The sequence below is a fragment of the Oreochromis niloticus genome, linkage group LG6 (genome assembly GCF_001858045.2).
Source record: "Oreochromis niloticus isolate F11D_XX linkage group LG6, O_niloticus_UMD_NMBU, whole genome shotgun sequence".
NCBI classification, from domain to species: Eukaryota; Metazoa; Chordata; class Actinopteri; order Cichliformes; family Cichlidae; genus Oreochromis; species Oreochromis niloticus.
In genome coordinates this window covers 14913771-14936483 of record NC_031971.2, presented here as the reverse complement: position 1 = coordinate 14936483, position 22713 = coordinate 14913771, and the positions used below count along the sequence as shown (strand labels likewise).

The following is a 22713-nucleotide window of genomic DNA, read 5'->3' as shown; positions in this document are numbered from 1 at the left end:
TTTTTTAGGGTTTTTTTATGCAGCCATATATGATAAATGGCACTACTTTGAGTAGTGGCATTTATCATATATGGCTGCACATTACAAAGACATTATGTATAACATGTACAAATTAAGGTTCAAGAATTTATTAACTACAATGCTTCTGTAAAAACACCTCATACATATGAACCATTATTAAAACTGCTATTTAGAAAAAGGTGACCTCAGAGTCTGAAAGGTCAATACAAACTAGCCTTAAACCAACATTGTATCTCATGGCCAGCAGGGGGCGACTCCTGTGGTTTCAAAAGAAGTCTAACTGTATAAAAGTCTCTGAGGAAATTATCTCACTGCTCAATGCATTTATTACCTGAATAAACATTTTTTCTTGTGAGTTTATGAGCTCAGTTACAAGTTTAGCATCTTTTTTTAAAGACAAAATTATGTTTAATTCTTAAATCATCATCGTGATTGCAATAGTCTCACCTTGACCTGGTCGCGCAGGTGGCTGCTCGTCCCTGATCTTGGTTCTCCTGGAGTTTTCTTACTGTTAAAAGGGAGTTCTTCCTCCCCACTGTTGCTTAGAGCGGCTCATTACTGATCATCACAGGGTAAACCTGTGATTGTTAAGTTACTACTGTGTATGTGTGCAGCGTCCCTCAGCCTCTCACTTGTGACGTGATGTGGTCGCCGTCTCTCAAGCTGAGGCATCAAAACTGAAGTTCACAAACTTCAGAAACATTGTTTTGTTCTTAGTTCGATTGCTGTGCTGTTAAATTAGCCGGTACAGCATCACACTCTTTGGCTCCTGTTGGTCTCAAACTGAAACACACATTTGTTACACTTCAGCACATTGTGATTCTGGTCATGGTTTGGCTTTGGGTCTTTGTGTTTGAACTTTACAAGCATGCACTAAGATGATCAACAGAAATGCAATCATTTTCACTTTTTATAACGGTTAGGATTTGATAATAACTGGAAAATGTTCTCTTACTTCCAGCTGTATTTTGGGGCGACATCGCATTAGATGAGGAAGACCTGCGCATGTTCCAGATTGACAGGACGATAGACCTGACACAACACACACACATGCACACACACTCTCGACAGGGGCACACATCCGGTAAGTGGACTCACTCTAACTGTGACTGTCTTGTGTTTTCTTTGAAACTCTCTCATTACACATCAGTTGCAGAGTAGAGTAGCTTGAAAAGGAAGGAAGTAAACAGGTCACCTGAGGACAACAGGATCTGTCATTGTCTGATTTTTCTTTTCTTTTTTTTTGTTTGTCAGGTGGAATCGAAGAACATGAAACTGTGAAGAAGAGAGGGTCTTTATACCTTCTGCTAGAAAGAATACGTAGGTTTGGTTTTGGTAAGCAAACTAAAATTCATCACATGCTGATTTTCAAACTTTAAGGATCTTCATGAAACCTGCTGAGTCTGCATGATGGAGCTTAGTGACTTTATTTAACTTACTTTGTTAGTCATTAATGTTTATGGAACTGGATGGCCTAGACAGCCTAGTGGTTTTCTTTTCAAGCAAAATTTCTTTTTCCCTTGCAGCTGCAACCAAGAAAAAAAAAAAAGACAGAGTAAAGCATTTAAGATACATAAATTAGGCTACAGTCCCAGTGAGATTAACTTTTTTTCTTTCAATTTAATAGGAATCGTTCTGGTGATATGCTGTGCCATGTGAAAGAAATTTTCACAAGACATTATGCAGTCCTGCAAACAACTAAGCACACCCCATGATTCCTTAGCTAGGAGAACCACCTTTAGCAGCAATAATTTGGAGTAATCATTTTCTGCATGACTTTAACAGTCTTTCGCATTGTTGGGGAGGAATTTTGGCCCACTCTTCATAACAACGTCTCGTTCACTTCTTTGAGGTTTGTGGGCATTTGCTTATGCAAGCCGTCTTAAGGTCCCACCATAGCATTTCAGTCGGGTTGAGGTCTGGACTTTGACAGCATCATTACAACGCCTTGATTCTTTTCTTTTTCGGTCATTCTGTTGTAGATTTCATGTGGTGCATGAGATCATTATCTTGTTGCATGACCTAATTTGGGTCGAGCTTTAGCTGTCAAACAGATGGCCTCACATTTGACTCTAGAATACTTTTGTATACTGGAGTTCGTGGTCTACTAAGTGACTGCAAGGTGTCCAGGCTGTGTGGCTGCAAAACAAGCCCAAATCATCACTGCTCCATCACAGTGCTGACAGCTGCTGTGAGGTGTTTTTTGGTGATATGCTGTATTTGGTTTTCTCCAAATGTAGTGCTCTGCATTACGGGTAACCATCTCCATTTTAATTGCATCTGTGCAAAAGACATTGTTCTATAAGTTTTGGGGTTTCTCCTTGTTCTCTTTGTAACTGTCACGAACTTTAACACGTTAGGGCCTGTAGAGTCTCAGATGTAGCTCTTGGGTTTTTTGCAGTCCAAGCATTGCAGGGTCATCCAGGTTGTGGCACTGCATTAATACACAGCTGAATGCTCCAGACCAGCAAACTGCCAAAAGTTCTGGTTTTATAGAGGTGCTCACACTTGCTCATGATCACTCACTTAAGTGCATTTAATTAGCAGCACCTGGCTGCTATTTCAACCCTTAATTCCAATAGAAGCAGTAAGGCTGTACTAAGTTTTTCACCCTCTGCTTCTGCAGTTTAGTTTTGCTTTGTGACACAGTGAAATATGTCATGTTTCACAGATTGCTGTGAAAGCTCTCTTTTTCACATGGCTGGAACTACACCATAAACTTTTATGAGGGCCCACTCATGAAACCCAAAGTCATACCACAAATCAGTGACAAGCTGATTTTTCTAGAAGAAGCACCAAATAATCACATCGTAGAAAGTAACAACCATGGTAGCTTGTTAGAAAAGTGCCTTTTCCTTCCAAGAATCCTCAGACAACTTGCCCATCTTTCTGGGATGATTTTAAATTGAAATTTCATCAAACCCTAAAAGCCTATTTTGCTGTTTAGGCAAATGAAGTGCTTCACAATGAGGAAATAGAGACACCAGAAGCAGATCTAGAGACTGAATCCATTACACGTTTACTTGTTTTCAGTTCTTCCAAGTGTTGATAGACCTGACAAAGCTGCACCACAACCTCTGGTCTACACACTGATATCTGGCACCACTGAAAGTTTGCTATACTTTTATTTTTAGAGCTTGACTCACTGTAACGTTGTAAATGTCTGTAAATGAAATGTTCAGTAAAAAGCTGCATTGCATTAGAATAACTACATTATGTCTGTTTGAGTTTTATTACTGTGGGCCTTTAAAACAAACTGTGAAAGGTCAAATATAACAAGAAGCATCATTATGACCACATATTTATAACATTTATTAGGTTTGAACACAACACTTAATTAATTGTGGCTTTTCCTCTCACCATTCTGTTAGACTATCTCCCCAAAAATGACAGCAAGGAAGCTGCCAGTCCAAAGAGCCAAAGTGGGAAAGCTGGGAAGAATGGAAAGTTTGTGAAAACTCGTATTCCTCGAGCAGCCACTTCCCGAGCTGAGAGGATATGGCCTGGAGGAGTCATTCCCTACGTCATAGGAGGAAACTTCACTGGTAAGCAACTCCGCTGGACGGCTGCCCGATCAGCAGTAAAACACACACTCATGAGTGATTGTGTAAAAGGAGGATGTAAAATTTGTGTGTTTCAGGCAGTCAGAGGGCCATGTTCAAGCAGGCCATGCGCCACTGGGAGAAACAGACATGCGTGACTTTCATTGAGAAGACAGATGAAGAAAGCTACATAGTCTTCACCTACAGACCCTGCGGGTTGGTTTGGAAATGTGTGTCTGTTTGTGATTGTGTGTGTACCTAGAGTTCACAAGTGACCTTGTCACACAGAGAGACGATGTGGTCACTCAACAATAGCTCTACTTTCCTTCCTGTCCTGCTCCTGTTTCCCCATCCCACCAATCACGGCGCTTGGCTTAAGTGTTTGTATGTTCGTGCAGTTTTTTTGTTCATATTCTGCAGAAGTGCATTGTTCTGTCGAGTGGCAGCACGGTGGGTCAGAGTGTGTTTGTACAGTGGTGACACTTCAACTAACTGGATGGGAGGTTTTAGGGTGCCTGAGATCAGGGCATTTATCGCTCTGAGACAGTGTTGTGCACATGGTTGAAAGAGTAGGATATCCAGCTCCAACTGTGACTTTACAGAGTTGGTGCTTTTGCTTATATGAGAAAGTGTTTTATAGATGCAAAATTGGAGCTTTTGACTTGGAGTAACAAAAATTTTAAATCATGTTTTTGAAAGAGGGATTTTCACTATGTATTGATTTTTTTATCCAATGTTCTGCCAGCACCAAACTGTTTTACATTAAGAGACTGTGTAGTTATTACAGTATGTGTACATAGATTATTATTAACGCTCATTATCTGGTTATTGTGGTTAACAGAAGAGACAATTCAAATATCCAGTACCGTGGTGGTTCCTGTTAAATGGGAGCTTTACCTTCCCACTGTCACCAAGTGCTTGTTAATAGGGAGTTGTCTGATTGTTAGGGTTTTCTCTCCACTAGTGCAGGGTCTTTACCAATATAAAGTACCTTGCAGTGACTGTTGTTGTGATTTGGTGCTGTATAAATACAATTTAATGTATTTTTTTGTCTTTGTTCAGTTAGAGTTAAACATATTTAGGTATTTGGGGCTTTTTTAGTTTTTATTGCAATAGGAAAGAAACCAGTGCCTTTGCATAAGCCTTGGGTTACCTGCCCAACCCAGTGAGTTAAATCAACACCCATGTTTAATATAGTTTTTAGTAGTTTTAGTACTAGTATTTACAATCACAGCATAGCTGGGTCACAGACATGACATCCCATAACTCTCCCTGCGATAACAGCGCACAAAAATTTGACCACATTTAAAAAGAAGATCATAACATTTTCTAAGACTTGCTTCTGACTGCTGAGTCATTTGAACTTTTAACACTTATTTTGATGCATTGCGAAATTTAACCTTAACTCAACATTAAAGCTGGATATATAGATGTATAGAGTCAAATTTGATATAAAAAAATGCTTAGAAATGTTCAGGTTTTAAAAAGCTTTTGTTTCCCTCTTATATAAGCACCATTAATGTTTTGCAATTCAGTTCAGGATTCTTTTAGTGTCTCTTGTAATATTTTTTTGTAGTTTTAATTTGGTTTCTCTTTTGGTTTGAGTTCGTTATAATACCCTTGGTGACTGTGGCAAAGTCACATCTTGAAATGCTTTTTTTTTATGGCTGAAGAATTAAATACAATCACATGCTTGCTTGCAGACTCTCGGTACCTTTGGAAATTTTCTTGCAAACATGTTAAGAGACTGTGGTATCAAACCTCACAGACTAAAATGTGTCCATGGCATCATGAAAAGTATTGAAGAGCATTTAAAGGAAAAGTTAACGTGAGACAATAAACTTCTCCCATTTTAGAGCAATTCTAATTTATGTGTGAAGTTTTTGGACAGTGTGTTTATGTAAAGAAGGAATTTAACTTGTGGTTTTCTTTTTCTGAAATAGTGAAAGACATCTTTATAATTTTCCAATGAAGTGCTTAAAAAGAAATTGAATTTTTGATATCTCCAGCCATGCAGCCACAAGCATCAAAAATACTTCCAACCATAGTAAATAAATGGTTTCTTCTTTTTTTCTAATGATAATATTTGTTGCCTGATGAAGCTCAAAAAGTTATACATGGATGAATCCAAATGAGTTAGCTCGCCTTGAGGCAACTTTTGTTGTGATTTGGCGCTATATAAATAAAATTGAATTGAATTGAATTGAATTAAATGTAAAAACCAGCAGGTGAGGAAAATATCTATGCGTTAACTGATGAAGCCACTTGCCTCGTGTTCTGTGATTGGTTGGCTGCAATAGGCACTTTAAGCTGATGTCTAAGTACCCTGCAGGTTGGATGTGCAGTGTGGATGTGTGTAAATCACACAAACAAAGAAACCTAAAAGAAAATGCACACATAACCACAGTACATGTACATCTGTTGTGTGTGTTTGTATGAATTTCTTGACGGTTTCTCTCCACCCCACAAAAAAGCAGAGAGTGAGACTGTATCTACTCCAGTGACTCCTGATCCTTACCGTGCAATCAGCTCACTGGATAACTTTAATCAGATTTGTTAGCCTGGCACGAATGACTCTGCTAACCAGCAAAAGAGAAGGAAAGCGTGTGTGTGTGTGTGTCTATGTGCATGCGTGTGTTCTGAATAGTGATATGTGAATTCTCACAGCGTTGGGTTATGAAACCGCAGCATTATCAGAGTGTTTTATGTACCTAAATCCTGCCGCTTTTCCTCTTGTGGATGTAGTGGAGGCCAGGAAATCCTGAAAAGATGTGTGTGCGTTTGTGTGTGTGTGTGCGTTTATTGTTACTTGAACATAACACTGCAGATTCTTATTTCCACTGCCAACTGTGTAGTAAATTACCTATCTCTCTGCTATCAACTTCCTACTAATCCTCATTAGGTGTTGTTCCTATGTGGGTCGTCGTGGAAACGGGCCCCAGGCCATCTCCATAGGAAAGAACTGTGACAAGTTTGGCATTGTGGTGCATGAACTGGGCCACGTCATTGGCTTCTGGCACGAACACACGCGGCCCGACCGTGACGATCACGTGACCATCATCCGGGATAACATCCAACCAGGTGAGACCTATTATTAGACACCTGTGGTCTCCGCTGGGATCAATCAGGTTGTTTCTAGACACGGACAAACAGCAGCGCTTCTAGACCGAGTGTGTGCGTTTCCAAATTCACACTCAGTCTAGAAGCGGAGTGAGTGTGAATGAGCCTTTTAATGACTGTGAAGTCACCTGGACCGCTCTTACCACAGTCTGTCACTTCTGCTCAAACACACCTCTCTGCACCGTAGTGTAATCTGACAGGTGTGAAATCAAATCACACAGCAGTATCTCAGACCTGACCCATGGCTTTATTTAGAAGCATATCAGAGCTTTCACCAATTTTGCTCTGCTGGACTTTAAGTATTTGAATAAAAGCCCCAAGATACCCTTTCTGTTCACATTTCATTTTATTTTTTTTAGAGCTGTGTTGCGCAGGCTGTTTGCTTGTGCACTTATGAAAGCAAACTAAGTAGTTACAGTCTGACTGTTGATAAAACTAAAACCTCCTCATGCTGCTACATCTGCATGTGTGCAAATATTTGTGCGTATGTGTGTGTTTGTATGGCGTGCGTGGAATTTCTGGTTCCCAGGCCAGGAATATAACTTCCTCAAGATGGAGCCAGGGGAGGTGAACTCTCTTGGGGAGCCATATGATTTTGATAGCATCATGCACTACGCCAGGAACACCTTCTCACGGTAAGCAGTGGTTTGAATTTCAAAGATTATGATATGCCAAGATTGATTTTGTTATTGACAGTAAAGTCTGGGCTTTTTCTGTGTTGTGCTGTTGTTGTTTGGTTTGGTTTGTTTATGTTAGCTCCAGTCTGTCTTTCCGTGCGCAAACATCAGCCATGCATAAATTAAACACTCTACCTGACTTACATAGTAACACAACAAGAAACACTGTGAACCAGCGTGGGTATAATTGCCAATTAACAATTTTTAGGTGTCCTGCCCACACGTCAAAAGCTTCTTTCTCACATGATCTCTACATAACGTCAGGAGAATCAGGTTGGGACCCTGTCCAAAGTTGATCTTTTTCACATGCAGTACACAGCAGGAAATAGTTCCCACTACCATAAATGCTCCGTTTGATTCAGGAGATGATGCTGCTGGAGGCAGCAGGACACAGAGCTCTAGCTTTGAATCCACCTGATTGCACAATTCTTACATCTGTTCAGCTGGGCATCATACATTGCTTACACTAGGTAGCTGGCAGGCTAAAGCTTGTTTAATGTCCAGTCTGATTGCTGCGCAAGTTTATGATATCAAATGAACCTCAGAGGGGCGTCTAGAAAAGTGCATGAGTCAAAATGGCAAACTCTATTGTAACGCAAACTATTTTCACCTGTCATTACCATGCTCTTCTTCAATATGTCATGTATTTCATATTGTTTGTTTTTGCTTAGCAACTTTAAAAAATTAAAAATCGGTTTTATGATTTGTTTTGCATTTGAAGCATATTTGTGACCACTGAAATGTGTCCCCTACTGATCTGTGCTTGTGTTGACTTTGACAACTGTAGCACATTTACTTCATCTGAAATCAGATGTGTTTACATGATGCAGTGAAGCTGATGGAAGCCTTTCAGAATTAAGAAATCTTTTCCAATTTTTTTATACATCTGCACCATTTAAAATGGTGAAAAAAGTTTGGATTTGGCAGCAGAAAGTGTCATGGGTTTACTTTACATTTTTTCCGACTGAGGATGCGTTTTAATCTGCGCCATACCCGCTTATATAAGCCCTCCCATTCCCCAGTCAGTTCCAATGCACATGTTAGAGAAAACACAAAACTGCAATGGTGGGGTGATAAGTGTTTGCTTGTCCATACTGTTAGATTGTTGTTTAATTTTACTGATGTGTTGCAGTGACATATTACATGTTGTCTCTTTTCTCTTTCCTGAAGCGGGATGTTCCTCGACACCATCCTTCCATCCAGAGATGAAAATGGGGTCCGGCCTGCAATTGGTCAGCGGACCAGGCTGAGTAAAGGAGACATTGCACAGGCAAGAAAGCTGTATAGATGTCCAGGTACAGATGCTTTTATTTTCAGTCTGCAGTGTGTCTGTGCATGTTTGTGTGCGTCAGTGAATGTGAGTGCTGTCGTCATAGCACGTATACAAAAAAATTACTTCTGTTTATCTGCTTACGTCTTTGGCGTAAGACTGGCCCGGCCCTCTATTCTCCAGGGTCTGGACATGAAATTGAGTAATATGTTTTGTTTTTTCATGTGATGCTTCCCTCCATTTTTTCGGCGTCTTTTTCTCACACACACACGCATTTCAAGTGCACGCCCGTGCTTGTCTGGCGTTCCTCTGGTCCCCGGTGAGTCGTTCTAATGTGATCAGGATCTGTTCTCACAATGAAGTGCAGCGATGTCACAGAGGTTTATAATTGCAAGTGATGCCATTACTTTTGACCACATATGAAAACACACAGACACACAAACACACAGTTACATCCCCAAGTCTATGAGGCATCATCAGTTCAGCCAGCTAACGTCAAAATCGTCACCCGGGCCTGCGTGTGAGGTCTGACGAGTATGCATGCCAAGAGTTTACACAATGTAAACTGTTGGCATGGCATGGGTCATTTTAATTACGTGTACTGTTCTCACAAAATGACAGCTGCAAAATCAATGCGTATCTCTAAAGCAAAAGAGTCAGCATTACAGACAGAAGAGCTGCTCTGGTTTCATTGTAGAAACACAGTAAAATTTACTGATCCTTTAATGATTCTACTTCTGCACTTGCACCTGGATATCTATCAAACTGTTAAGTGCAGAGTGTTATTGTGCGATTTGCAACAGCACACAAAAGTCCAGCCATATATGCAGGCAAACTTCAGCCATAGCAGGTATGTGATGAAGGTACTGTGGAGTAGGTGGCTGAATAACTGAACACTGAAGAAAATAAGCTCTGTGTTTCATGATCTACTGAGTGTGAGACACAATAAATGACATATTTAAATAAAACCAGCGTGTTATTATATTAATGTATGTATTCTGTTAGTATATTACTGTTGACATATACACTACTGTGAAAAAGTTGTGATTTGCTCTTCATTTCTTTTCATTTTGCTTCCAAAGAGCCAGTTTAAGGAGAAATTAGAAATATTTTTTTATTAAAAAATTAATTTAAAATTATTTTTAATTTCTTTCAAAGATTTATTTATTAGACATAGCTGCTTTTTAACAACCCATTTTTAGTCCAGTCTGTGTACCTGACCATTTTCAGAGGAATCGTGTTGGTTAATTCACTTAAAACTGATCTATTAATCATTTAAGCATAAAAATGTGCCTTAGCACATGTCCTATGTCTTTATTTTAATCTATGAAGAAATGCCAGTGATAACACAGTTTGAGTTCAGATTGTGTTTTAAGGCATAAAATAGTATTTTTGCACTAATAACGTGCTAATCAAAAACACAAGCTGAAAACTTGGTGTGCAGTGTGTCCATAAATAAATTGAGGAAACTGAATAAGTAGAGGAGAGACAAAGAAAATGAAAAAAAAAGTATCTGAAACTCATGGATTCACTAAATAGTAATATAAAAAAAATCCAGCACAGGAAACAGGACCTGCAGCTGGACCTTCAGTTGATCCATCTACTCAGTCTCATCAGAAATGCTCTCAGTTGAAGGATGGCTGTCAGGAAGCCATTCTTAAGGAAGGGAAATGGAGAGAAAAGGCTGATGTTTGCCAAATTACACAAGAACTGGAATGAAAGTCAGTGGTAACAGGTCTTATGGATTGATGAATTCAAATGTGTTTCATCCCCAAGTCTATGACGTGTCAAACAATTCAGCCAACTAATGTGAAATTTGTCACTCGGGCCTACTTAAGACGTGTGAGATCTGACCTGTGTGTATGCCAGCAGTTTACACAGAACCACAATGGATGGCGGTGGTCATTTGATGTAAGCGTCATCTCACAAATTTAAAGGACCGGTGCACACACTACACAAGATTCAGAGCTGCATATGCCATACCTACATGTAAATGTAGTCTCATTTACTGATACACCTGAACACACATATATTACAGTTTGAAAGACATCAAACTAACTTAATCTAACTCTAAAGATCAACATAGGAGGCAAAGTTGATCTGTAAGTAAAATCCACAACGGAACACTTTCAGTCATGGTTCGCCCTCTCAAGAGCCGGGAGCTCAACCTTACTGAAGCAGTATCATTCTGACAGAGAACAGAACAAAAGGCAGCCAACATCCAAAGAAGAGCCATGAATGTCCTGCAAGAATGCTGGAGAACTATTCCTGAAGACTACTTAAAGAAATTTCTAGAAAGCTGCCTAAGAGGGTTCAGGCTGTGTTGAAGAACAAAGCTGGTCACACCAAATACTGACATTCAACCTCATTATAACGGTACACGCCAAGCACATATTTCCTATTTTCCTAGCAAAATATCAAGAAATGATGGGTGGCTCAATACTATATGCATACATACTATTAATAATTTTGATTGTATATAGTGAGCGAGTCTGTGTTAGTGGGTCTCAGCTGGAAACAGATACAACTTCAGCCTTATAAGGTCAGATTTGAGTGATACCATATTCAGTGACAGATGAACAGAGCCCCAGGGCATTGTGGGGGGAAAACAGCATGCATCATGGGATTGGAAGGGCACATTTGGCTAACCTCCTTTTGAAAGAGAGCGACAGCACTGAACTCAAGATGACGGATAAAGAGAGAAAAGCAGCGGGATCGTTTTTCCATTCAGCCCTGTTGTTCTTTTCCCTATGTGATGAATTAAAAGTTTGCCACTTCTATTCACTTACAGTCAGTGACTTTACTACTGAGGAATGTTTGATTCTGCTAAATGGTGAAAGGGCTTCATGACTGAGTTTGGACCTCACATGCACATGGATGCATACAGGAACAAAAAAATGTGGCCTCCTACGTGCAAAACTGAAAGAAGCCAAAAGCAACACGGAACGCGAGTTTGTTTCTACGTCAGAAATAATGTCTAACAGGTTCCATATGGACGCATCAGATAATATACACATAAATGGCTCACAAACAGAGCATGTCTGATGCTATTGTTTTGAATAAATAGGCTGAAATATATTTACTTAAAATGGCAGTTAAAAGATTTTGTGCAGGTTGAGAGTAATAATAAATATGAGAGCCATGTGTTCTTTAGTAACGTACCGATTATAAACCATCGGTACAAAGCTGAAAGGACTGCACACGATGGCAGGGTTTGCCACAAAAATTTAACTCCATTTGTGTGTGTGTGTGTATTGCAGCATGCGGGGAGACGCTCCAAGAGTCAACGGGCAACTTCTCATCTCCTGGTTACCCCAATGGATACCCTTCATACACACACTGTGTCTGGAGAATATCTGTTACACCCGGAGAAAAGGTGCGCACATACACACATGCATGCGCACACACTCAGTAGCACCCTACAGTGTAGTGAATGTGCATGCAAAGCCAATAAAAAATAAGCAACCTCTGCCAGAGTGACTGGATATTGATTAAGTCTTAACACCGCAGGTAGGCCACTCTTCCTGTCCTCTCACTCTCCTTATCTTCAATGAACAGATCTGTATTAAACTTACTAAACACGTTTTTGCTGTTGTTGTTGCTTTTCCATATTTCTGCTCTGCCAGATTGTTCTGAACTTCACCACCATGGATCTGTACAAAAGCAGTCTGTGCTGGTATGATTACATCGAAGTTCGAGATGGATACTGGAGGAAAGCTCCGCTGCTTGGTAAGATCAAGAGGCAGGAAGCAGGCTGACTGCCTTAAAATTAATTACTCTATTACTCCCTGACTAAGTTAATGAGTAACTACACTCCTATTTTTAGCTTGTGGCAGCTCACTTTTCCTCCACTCCACTTAGCTTTTAAAACTCAGAGATTAAGAAGTAGGAGCAATTTTCTAAAATAGATAACCGGCTTTTTACCTCCTCTTGACTCATTTAATTGCTCTTAAGGCTGTGCTAGGATTGACAACTGCGCGAATTGTATACATCAACACAATCTGCACTAACACACATAATGGTGTTAGGGATACGAGCGAGAAATACATGCCAGGAAATACAGGTGAAAGTTGATGAGATAACAAGCTGCTTCACAGCTGTTTAAACTCCTCTGAGGCAAAAGTATTGCAGCAGCAATACAATTTTCTCTTCTTGTCTTCATGCTTCCACAGTATGCTGTTGTATTACAACACACATACGTGCAGACACACTATAGTGCACTCTACATACACAGTGTGAATGCCTGTAGATTTTAAGTGGCAGATGACTTAATTTTTTTCTGCCAGCTGCAGCGATCGCACTGAAATGAATGAGGAGGCTGTAACAGTGTCATGTTGTCAGCTGTGAGTTGCATTGCCCCAGCAGTCAGTGAATGACGTTACTTAAAGGGTTTGCTTTTGCGTGTGTGTTTCACAGGCAGGTTTTGCGGAGATAAAGTTCCCGACGTCTTGATTTCAACTGATAGCAGGATGTGGATTGAGTTCCGCAGCAGCAGCAACTGGGTAGGAAAAGGCTTCGCTGCCATTTACGAAGGTAAACGCCTTCATTCAAACAAACTAACAAATAAAAGCATTCGTACACTCGAATCCAGAGACCTTAAATAATTACTGTGAATAATAATTCCAGCCTGTGAATTTGATGACCTTGTGTGTTCTGTGAGTTATCTCGGGGCTTTCATTATTCATAGTGTACACAGACTGTGTTTCAGGTGTCTTTAGTCAGTGCAGCTGATGCACACCCAACCTTTCTCTCTCCTCTCGTCTTCCCCGGTGCAGCGATCTGTGGAGGGGAAATCACCAAGGACTCGGGGCAGATTCAGTCTCCCAATTATCCTGATGACTACAGGCCCTCCAAAGAGTGTGTGTGGAGGATCTCTGTATCTGAGGGATACAACGTTGGGCTCAGCTTCCAGGCCTTCGAGGTGACTCACTCCTTTTGTGTGTGTGTGTCTTTCTGTGCATGCATTTATGTGTATCCCGTGCTTGTGCTTAGGAATGTCTGGGTCAAATTTCACGCTTGTAGAGCTGCTCAGAAGTTAATAAATGTAGTGGCGCATGCATGTGTGTGTCTGTGTGAGTGTGCAGAGACACGCAGCAGGCGGCGGAGGATTAGTTTTGTAGTTTGAATGCTGTTAAAATGTCAGGTTGCTAAACGACTCAATCTGACTCCACATGGGTAAGGTCAAAGGTCATGTTTTCAGTGAAGCTTAGATTAAGAGGGAAAAATGAGCTACGACGCAGGGAGACGATTAAGCACGAGCCGTGATTCTTTGTAAAAAGGACCATGTTTCGCGTATCTCACTGTTTTTGTTGTGCATACCTCTGGTGCAGATCGAGAGGCACGACAGCTGCGCTTACGATTACCTGGAAGTTCGGGACGGCCCGCTCGAAACGAGCCCTCTGATTGGGCGATTCTGTGGCTACGACAAACCCGAGGACGTGCGCTCTACCTCACACACGCTGTGGATGAAGTTTGTCTCAGATGGGACTGTAAACAAGGCCGGCTTTGCTGCTAACTTTTTCAAAGGTGTGTGTGTGACTATGAGAAAAAGAGAAGCTCTGCGTCAGTTGATTGTGTTTTCACAAAGCATTTGTTATGCACTCTGACGTGTGTGTGTGTGTTTTCAGAGGATGATGAGTGTGCCAAGCCAGACAATGGTGGATGTGAACAGAGGTGTGTAAACACTCTCGGCAGCTTCAAGTGTGCCTGTGACCCAGGTTATGAACTAGCCCCTGACAAGAAGAGCTGTGAAGGTAACAGTTAGCATGTGTGCCTGGCATGCTGCATTCCTGCTTCTATGTGCATTCCTCTGTATTGTGTTTCTGTAGGATGTGAATGTTACTTGGCAAAATAAACTAAAAAACATCCGAACGGTCGCCGTCAACAGGAAAAAAAACATCTTTCTGACTCATGGCCACATGCTTTGCCCTGTAATCCCTCAAGATTACTTTGTAATGAGCCACATATTGAAACAAATGAACAAACCACTTCTGAGAGTGAGGAAAATTAAAGCTATTCTATTCACAGTGTGTGAATGTGTGCGTGAATGGGTGAATGACTGGGTATGTAAAGCGCTTTGGGGCCCTTAGGGACCATAAAGGCGCTATATAAATACAGGCCATTTACCATTTACCATTTATTCTAGTGAAATTTACTTAAATTGATGCCTTTCAGTATTTCTTCAGAGGAGAAGTAGCCACATTTTTGTATACATCTGGTGGTCAAAAGACAGTCAGGAGAGTCTCAGATGAGGGCAGGTGTTTTGTGAGTAGCCTGTAAAGTCACACATGTTGTTATACAACATGCACAGATAAAGATGCCCGCTAATTAGTGCTAACATATAAATTAAATTAAAATACCACTAGATTGCACTCAGTGAAAGAAACTGGACTTCTTGGTCAGGCTGTTAGCACAGCGATTCACACAACAAGGAATATTATTTATCAGATAATTCCCCTGAGAGTATTCAGCTGCCAACACCACAAACACAGCTAAGAGGCATTTCAGAATTTTAAATTAAAAGCGGTGAAGCCTCAAACAGACCCTGCCCCTAATAACACAAGCACAGTTTTGATTAAGAAGGAAAATAGCTTTAGCTATTATTTGTATCAGGGGTACTTCTGTGGTAAAGGTTTTGGGTGGGGAGTGACCAGAATTTGTGGAACTGCAGGTGTTTCTAATGGAGTGACTCTCCAGGGCAGAGACATGAAGCTCTCGTAATGACTTTGAAGTTTACGCCTCTTTAGTTTAGGTTTTGGACTACAGGTGCTTGACAGTAGCTGTCATAAAAGAGAGACAATAATAAAACATTTTTATATTTAAGGTACCTAGATGACTTATTGCTAATTTATACAGTGATTAGCATGCATGAAAACGATCCCCTTTAAAAATTGCTACTCGATTGCTAAAGAGAAGCAAAGTGAATTTGATCAGTTTTTCCTCTAGTCTATGTTAACCAGCAAAGATGAAAAGGTAATGAAACATCCTTTTAATTTTTGGAGCATCTCAAAATGTGGAAGGTTAAACTGTTATAGTAAAACCAAATGGTAACATATCTGTCTGACACCTGATGTATGCTCACCTTGGGCTAGCTAGCTATAGCATTCTTAAAGATTTTTGATAATAGCATAACGGTGTTGCTGTTGCCTTATAATTAGTTACATCAATACCATATTTCCTCTAATAGTAACTGACCTTTTTTTTAAACTCAAACGTTAACCTGTCATTTTTAATGAATTCCCACTGTTGAAGGAAGTAAAATCATGTCATGTTGTAGTAGTTGCAACAGTGACCAAAACGTCATTACACTTCTGTTTGGCACTGGAGATTCCTGCTGCTTCGTAATAAAACATATACAGTTGTGCTAGGAAGTTTACATACATTCATCATGGGCATAAATACCACGACAAATGGATCTAAGAATAAATTTTAATGGCTTTTAATGATTTCTTTCTTTTCCTCTTAAAATTACAGGGTGTATAAGTTTGAATTTATTTTGGAGTTTCTCCAATCCACACTGGGTCAAAAGCAAACATACGGGATCAACTATATATCTATATCTATATATCTATTATAATTATATATCTCTTTGCAAGCTGATAAAACACTTTTAGTAGCCATCAACAAGCTTCTTGCATGATTCTGGCTAGATAGATGATCACTCTTTTTGGCAAAATTGATAAATTTCCTTTAAATTGGTTGGTTGGTTTAGGAAAGCTGTTCCAGAAGCTTAATATTAGCCTGCTTTCTTCATTCCAAAACCTGTGGAATGATCCCAGGTGTGTTTGGGATCATTGTCCTGTTGGAACACCCAGTTGTACCCAAGTTTCAATTGTCTACATCCTGATTGTAGATAACATTGAAGAGTTTGGAGGTAGTCCTGCTTCTTCATTATTCTATCATCTTTTTGCAATGTCCCAGTACCACCGGCAGCAAAACAGCCCCCGACAATGATGGTGCCACTACCGTGCTTCACAGTTAGTACAAAGGTCTGAGATTTGAAAGCCCCTCTTAAGATCTGCAGACTCAGTGGTCACTTTTAAAAAACAACTAAAAGCACATCTTTTTAGAATTGCATTTTGTTAACTGTTGTCTGTTTTTGTTTTATAACTTGTGAAGCACTTTGTGATCTTTTATCTAGAAATGTGCTATATAAATAAAATTATACTTACTTACTTGAAAGCCCCTCAAACACACATCTATTCACATTGATGTGAATAGACAAATATCTCAGTCTTTGTCTGGTCTGACTATAAAACTGTTCTCCACAAGGCATTTAGCTTGGACAGCTGCAAACTTCAGTTGACCATGATGAGTGGAGCAAACTTTTGACCACAACTATAAATGTAGTGATTCAACTCTTTTCAAATACTCTATGTTGTCTTTTTTTCAAGCAGCATTTCAAACTAAATTCAATGAGAAGGTGCATCCCAAAGTTTTTATAACAATGAAAAAAACTTACTTTACACTGTCTCAGTTTTCTCTGTTCGTTTCAACTGTCAAATGAAGGCAAAAAAGCTGAATTTGTGTGTTTTCTGAACTGCTTACACCTGTGTGTTTCCAGCGGCATGTGGTGGTCTTCTATCAAAGTTAAATGGGACCATTAGCACACCTGGCTGGCCTAAAGAATACCCACCCAACAAAAACTGCGTGTGGCAGGTGGTCGCGCCCACTCAGTATCGCATCTCCATGCAGTTTGAAGCGTTCGAGCTTGAAGGCAACGAGGTGAGTGCGTCCATGTATTTGTATGCAACATTTCAGTGAGAGAAAAAGAAAGCAGGTAAAAATAGCAGCCACCTCGTGAAGGTTTGTTACAAGAGCCTTGCCTGTTTGTTTAGGTGTGTAAATACGACTACGTAGAAGTGCGGAGCGGCCTCTCATCCGACTCTAAGCTGCATGGTAAATACTGTGGTACCGAGGTCCCGGAGGTCATCACCTCTCAGTACAACAACATGAGGATTGAGTTCAAGTCGGACAACACCGTTTCTAAGAAAGGCTTTAAAGCTCACTTCTTCTCAGGTAAAACACACGTGTGACTCAGCGTGTGTGAGACTGTGTGTGTCAGGCCTGTTTTTTACTGGAATGTCAGGAGTCTTCAAATGAGATGGACACAGGAGAAGTGGATTATGGTGCAGGGGCGGTTTCTGGTATTTCATGCTCGGCACCACTGGAATTCAGTCACACTGCCAGAAACTCATGCCGAACACTGATCCTCCCCTTCTGCAAACATTTTAACCTTTGAAGCTGGCAGCCGTTTCAGTGTTTAGACTAACGAGACATATCAGTCTTAAGGTGAGATGCACACAGGAGAAATAAGAGAGATTAGTCAGAATTAGCCATGTGTTGTGCTAAAGTTTTCCATTTATGTTGCACTCACCGAAAAATCTGGATTGCTTAGATTGTTTAGATTAGGTAAATAAAACACTTGTTTAAAAGATAGTAATCACACTGCTACTGATATCTAAGCCATCACTGACTGTGCCGCAGAGATTTAAATAACAGTGTAATGTCCAGAGCAGAAGAAGTGGCTTTAGGAGGCATTAACACTCTTATAAACACTCTTATTTGAGCATCTACATGCCTCATTTTGTGTCCCCATCTCCCTCTGCTGTGAATTCATTTGAGGTTGTTTGCATGGTTTAGTATTAGGTGAAATGTTCATGTGTATGCAGAGCTGTTTGCATATTTGTCTGTTTTTTTTGTTTTTTTTCATGCTGCCTCCACCTGCTCTCTGGCTTCCTCCACCCACCCTGCTCTCTGCCCTCTCTCCCTCAGACAGACTGGCACAGTGTCAGGAGCGTATGTTTGTGTTTGAGTCGTGCCAGGACGTAACGCGCGTCAGTTCAACTCGTGGTCATGTCGGCACCAAGCTGGCAATCTCATCAAAGGTCAGAGGTAACATGACCTCACAATCGGGATTGATCTCTGATTGGCTCTGGTCAATTAAGGGAATGGATAGATCCTACTTTACTGATGTGGATCCTTTCTTTATCCATTCTGCTCCAGAAGGAAACGTTCTGTGTCCCAGTTTCGTACGAAATATTGATCAAATCTATGATTCGGTGGAATAAAATTGTGATAACATGGAGTAATGAGATGTTATTCTACAACTTTCTGTCATCCAAATCAAAGCTTCCAGCTAGGCTTTAAATAAAACCCTTAAAAAATTAGTAAGTAAAGTAAATAATGGAATTACCCAAAATGTGTGTGTGGTTATTGTCACACAGTGTTTGCATGATAGCTAATATGGGAAAAAGTCATGAAGAAAGTGGTGAGTTTGATCAATTTACAGATTCTAAAATATTCAGCGAATAAATGTACTATATGGCTACTTACTGTTTATTGAATGAAAGTAATATACAGTACATGCCAAAAACAAGTCGTCACCTGGTTAACTAAGCAAACTAAGACTTACACTAGATAATTACTGCAGTGATTACGATGTTTTGGATGGTAACAGGTTATTTAACCATAACTGATGCTGTGAGGAGCTTAACCAACCATGTTAAAAGACATATCGTGTGGTTGTGAAAAACATGTTACTGTTTTTCAGAAGGATTGAAAAGGTTATTGGTTTGCACCAGGCAAATAAAACAAATATGGAGATTGCTGAACCTAGTAACATCAGGTTTACACATTATTAAAGACCTTGAAGTATAATGGAGAACCATCATCTTCACCAAAGAAGTGTGGCTCCAGTTTGCTGAAGGCCATAATGAGTGGACTCTGGAACAATGAAAGTAGGACAGTGATGCGAGTAAGAGGAGAGGGAAATGAAGCAATACTCCCTACTGCCTACTGTACCAGCCTCTGGCTACAGTCTTATGATCTGGGTTTGGTTCAGTTGGTCAGGTCTTGATTCAGCAGCGTAATGTGGCCCTGCAAAAAATGAGGTTAGTTGAGTACCTGAATATACTGAGCGGTCAGGTTTTTCCATCAGCAGATTTTTACTTCCTTGTTGGTGGTTCCAAGATGACAATGCCAGGATTCATCAGGCTCAAAGAGTAAAAGAGCGGTTTGGGAAGCATGACACATCACTTTTTGGCTTGGTAATCACAGAGTGCAGACCTTAATCCCATTAAGAATGTTTGGGATGCGCTGGAAAAGACTCTCCCATCATCAATACAGGAGAAAAAATAGTCCAAGTCTAGATGAAAATGAATGTTGTGACAGTGCAAACTGAAACAACACCCCTCAAATCTGTGCCATCAAAGCTGGCCAAAAGAAATATAGCATACATGATGTGAAAATAGCTTTTTATTATCCAAAATGTTTAAGTATTGTCACCATGATGTATTTTAATAAATCCAGGCCATGATTATCTTATGCAAATATACCTAAGTTGATTTTTTTTAAAACTGCAATCTCAACGACAGTCTTAAACAGTATGAAATTGGGACACAGCCCGGTTTTCAACTAAAAATACAACAAATGTTCCCCGCTTGCCGTTTGAGGGAGAAATTTGTTGGATGTTATGATACAGATTTCTCTTTTTTACTCTAACAATTTACTGCAAACTAAAAGAGAAAATCAGGACAGTTTAAACTTCAGAGGAAGAAAAGCTGTTAACTGCATCCAACTAACCCGCAGCACACCTTTAACACAGTTCAGTGGGGCAGGCTTGCAAAAGGAAATTACTCAGATACGAATAATGTGCGCACTTGTGTTTTAAAAGCTGCTGTGTGGCTCAGTTACTGTCAGAAGCTTTTAGGGATAGCTTTGGTTTGGTAAACAGCCAGCAGCTTTAGGGAGGTCCCCTCAGCCTCCCACATACTACTAATCCGTGTGTGTGTGTGGACATTTTGTGCTTGACCTGAAGACAGCTACAATGAACACTGTGTAGCATCGACCGCAAAGCTTCTTAGCCTGTGATAGGGTGAGACTGAGCCCACAATAGCACTGTAATACCACAGCAGACACAGACAAACACACACGGAGAAAGAGAGAGGGAGAGAGAGAGGATTTAGTGGTTTCATTAAAAGCAGATCTAGTTTAATTCACAAGCTCCAAAGTTGAAGTGAGACTCGGCGTCTGTGTCTAATCTCACATCTCTTTATAGGAATCTGTTTCTCTCTCACAGTCACAAACACACTGTGCTCCCACACTCTCCCCGTACGTCCTCTGTCTTCCTGTGCGGTCTGCGATCCATCCTCACCTCCTCTGCCTCTTTCTGTCTCCGCGCTTAACGTGGCAACCCCGAGCAGAGCGAACCTTCCGTTGCTTCTTCCGCCTCCACCCGGGATTCAGCCTCACCAAAGGGCTTTGTTATCACCCAGCCCATCCTGTGGTGAATCCACGTGGTTAGAGGACACCACAAATTGAGTATGAGGGAGAGAAAATGATTGAGAAGTGAGTTTGTTTTTGGACTTTAAAACGTTTCCACCTTTAACCTGCAACCGGATCAATTTGATCAAACTCTGTGCCAAGCCAAACATTTTACTGTAACACAAACAATCTGTGTCTGTTTACCTAAAAACTCCTCTTACAAGATCGGGAGTGGTGCAAACAACATGGGTACACAAGTACATCTTAGGCCCTGAAGGTTCTCATCTATATCAAATATTATGATGTCATCATGTTGCCAGTTACCAAGAGGATAAAATAATCCATTTGCAGCTTTTATGCATCTATAACACCTAAAGGCGCTGTATCATTGACATTTCACAACAATAACTAATTTCTAATTTATAGCAACAAATTTATTGATGCTTGATATATTCATCAACATCATCATGTTACCTAGCAACCACATAACAATGGACTAAAAGACGGACAGACCAAACAATACTGTAGCCTGCGCATTACTTGGTGTTCAAACTTAGACAATCTTATTTTAAAATTCTAGCAGATTCCCAAAACATTCACAAGACACCGCATGTTCACTCTGACTTTTGAGGCAATGTGTATTGAATAATAAATCAAACTTTTTAATTTATATTAAGATTGTGAATAATTTTTTTATATTTTGCATATTTAATGGAGTCTTTTACTCAGTGCAACCAATATGTAGCTCCAATAATAATCTAATATAATTATTTAATATATGATGGGATTTTATTTCCAACCTACCATTTAAAGTACGATGGTGGGGTATAAACATAAATGCAGAGGCTCAAAGGTTCCAAAAGTGACGAAGACTGAAGTTTTTATTGGATTCTGACAAATTCCTTGTACAGCTGATCTGAAAAAAGTTGATGAATGATGAAATCTTTTATGTATCAGCACATAGCAAAAATGAATGATGAGTGGAAAGAAACCATACAGTTTATGATATGCAGTTGGGCAAATAATTATTTGATCACCCACTGAATTTATAAGTTTGCTCACTTCCAAAGAAATGAACGGTCTCTAGTTTTCACTATACAGGGTGGGCCATTTATATGGATACACCGTAATAAAATGGGAATGGTTGGTGATATTTAAGTCCTGTTTGTGGCACATTAGTATATGTGAGGGGGCAAACTCCTCAAGATGGGTGGTGACCATGGTGGCCATTTAGAAGTCGGCCATCTTGGATACAACTTTTGTTTTTTCAATAGGAAGAGGGCCATGTGACACATCAAACTTATTGGTAATGTCACAAGAAAAACAATGGTGTGCTTGGTTTCAATGTAACTTTATTCTGTCATGAGTTATTTACAAGTTTCTGACCACTTATAAAATGTGTTCAATGTGCTGCCCATTGTGTTGGATTGTCAATGCAACCCTCTTCTCCCACTCTTCACACACTGATAGCAACACCGCAGGAGAAATGCCAGCACAGGCATCCAGTATCCGTAGTTTCAGGTGCTGCACATCTCGTTTCTTCACACCATAGACAATTGCCTTCAGATGACCCCAAAGATAAAAGTCTAAGGGGGTCAGATTGGGAGACCTTGGGGGCCATTCAACTGGCAGACGATGACCAATCCACTTTCCAGGAAACTGTTCATCTAGGAATGCTCGGACCTGGCACCCATAATGTGGTGGTGCACCATCTTGCTGGAAAAACTCAGGGAACGTGCCAGCTTTAGTGCATAAAGAGGAAAACACATCATCATGTAGCAATTTCAAATATCCAGTGGCCTTGAGGTTTCCATTGATG

General features: G+C 40.2%; 1 protein-coding gene across 3 annotated transcripts in view; it reads left to right on the top strand.

Moving 5' to 3' along the window:
* tll1 (tolloid-like 1) overlaps positions 1-22713 on the top strand; it is a 58831-nt gene that overhangs the window by 19500 nt on the left and 16618 nt on the right. For all 3 annotated transcript variants that reach the window (XM_013274116.3, XM_025908290.1, XM_003449690.5), the window contains 15 exons: positions 983-1105; positions 1276-1356; positions 3393-3566; positions 3662-3779; positions 6466-6644; positions 7213-7318; positions 8531-8655; positions 11891-12006; positions 12257-12359; positions 13047-13163; positions 13406-13551; positions 13961-14156; positions 14258-14383; positions 17194-17354; positions 17468-17648. In XM_013274116.3, the coding sequence (XP_013129570.1) occupies positions 983-1105; positions 1276-1356; positions 3393-3566; positions 3662-3779; positions 6466-6644; positions 7213-7318; positions 8531-8655; positions 11891-12006; positions 12257-12359; positions 13047-13163; positions 13406-13551; positions 13961-14156; positions 14258-14383; positions 17194-17354; positions 17468-17648 (2052 nt within the window). The remainder of the gene's footprint in view (positions 1-982; positions 1106-1275; positions 1357-3392; positions 3567-3661; positions 3780-6465; positions 6645-7212; positions 7319-8530; positions 8656-11890; positions 12007-12256; positions 12360-13046; positions 13164-13405; positions 13552-13960; positions 14157-14257; positions 14384-17193; positions 17355-17467; positions 17649-22713) is intronic.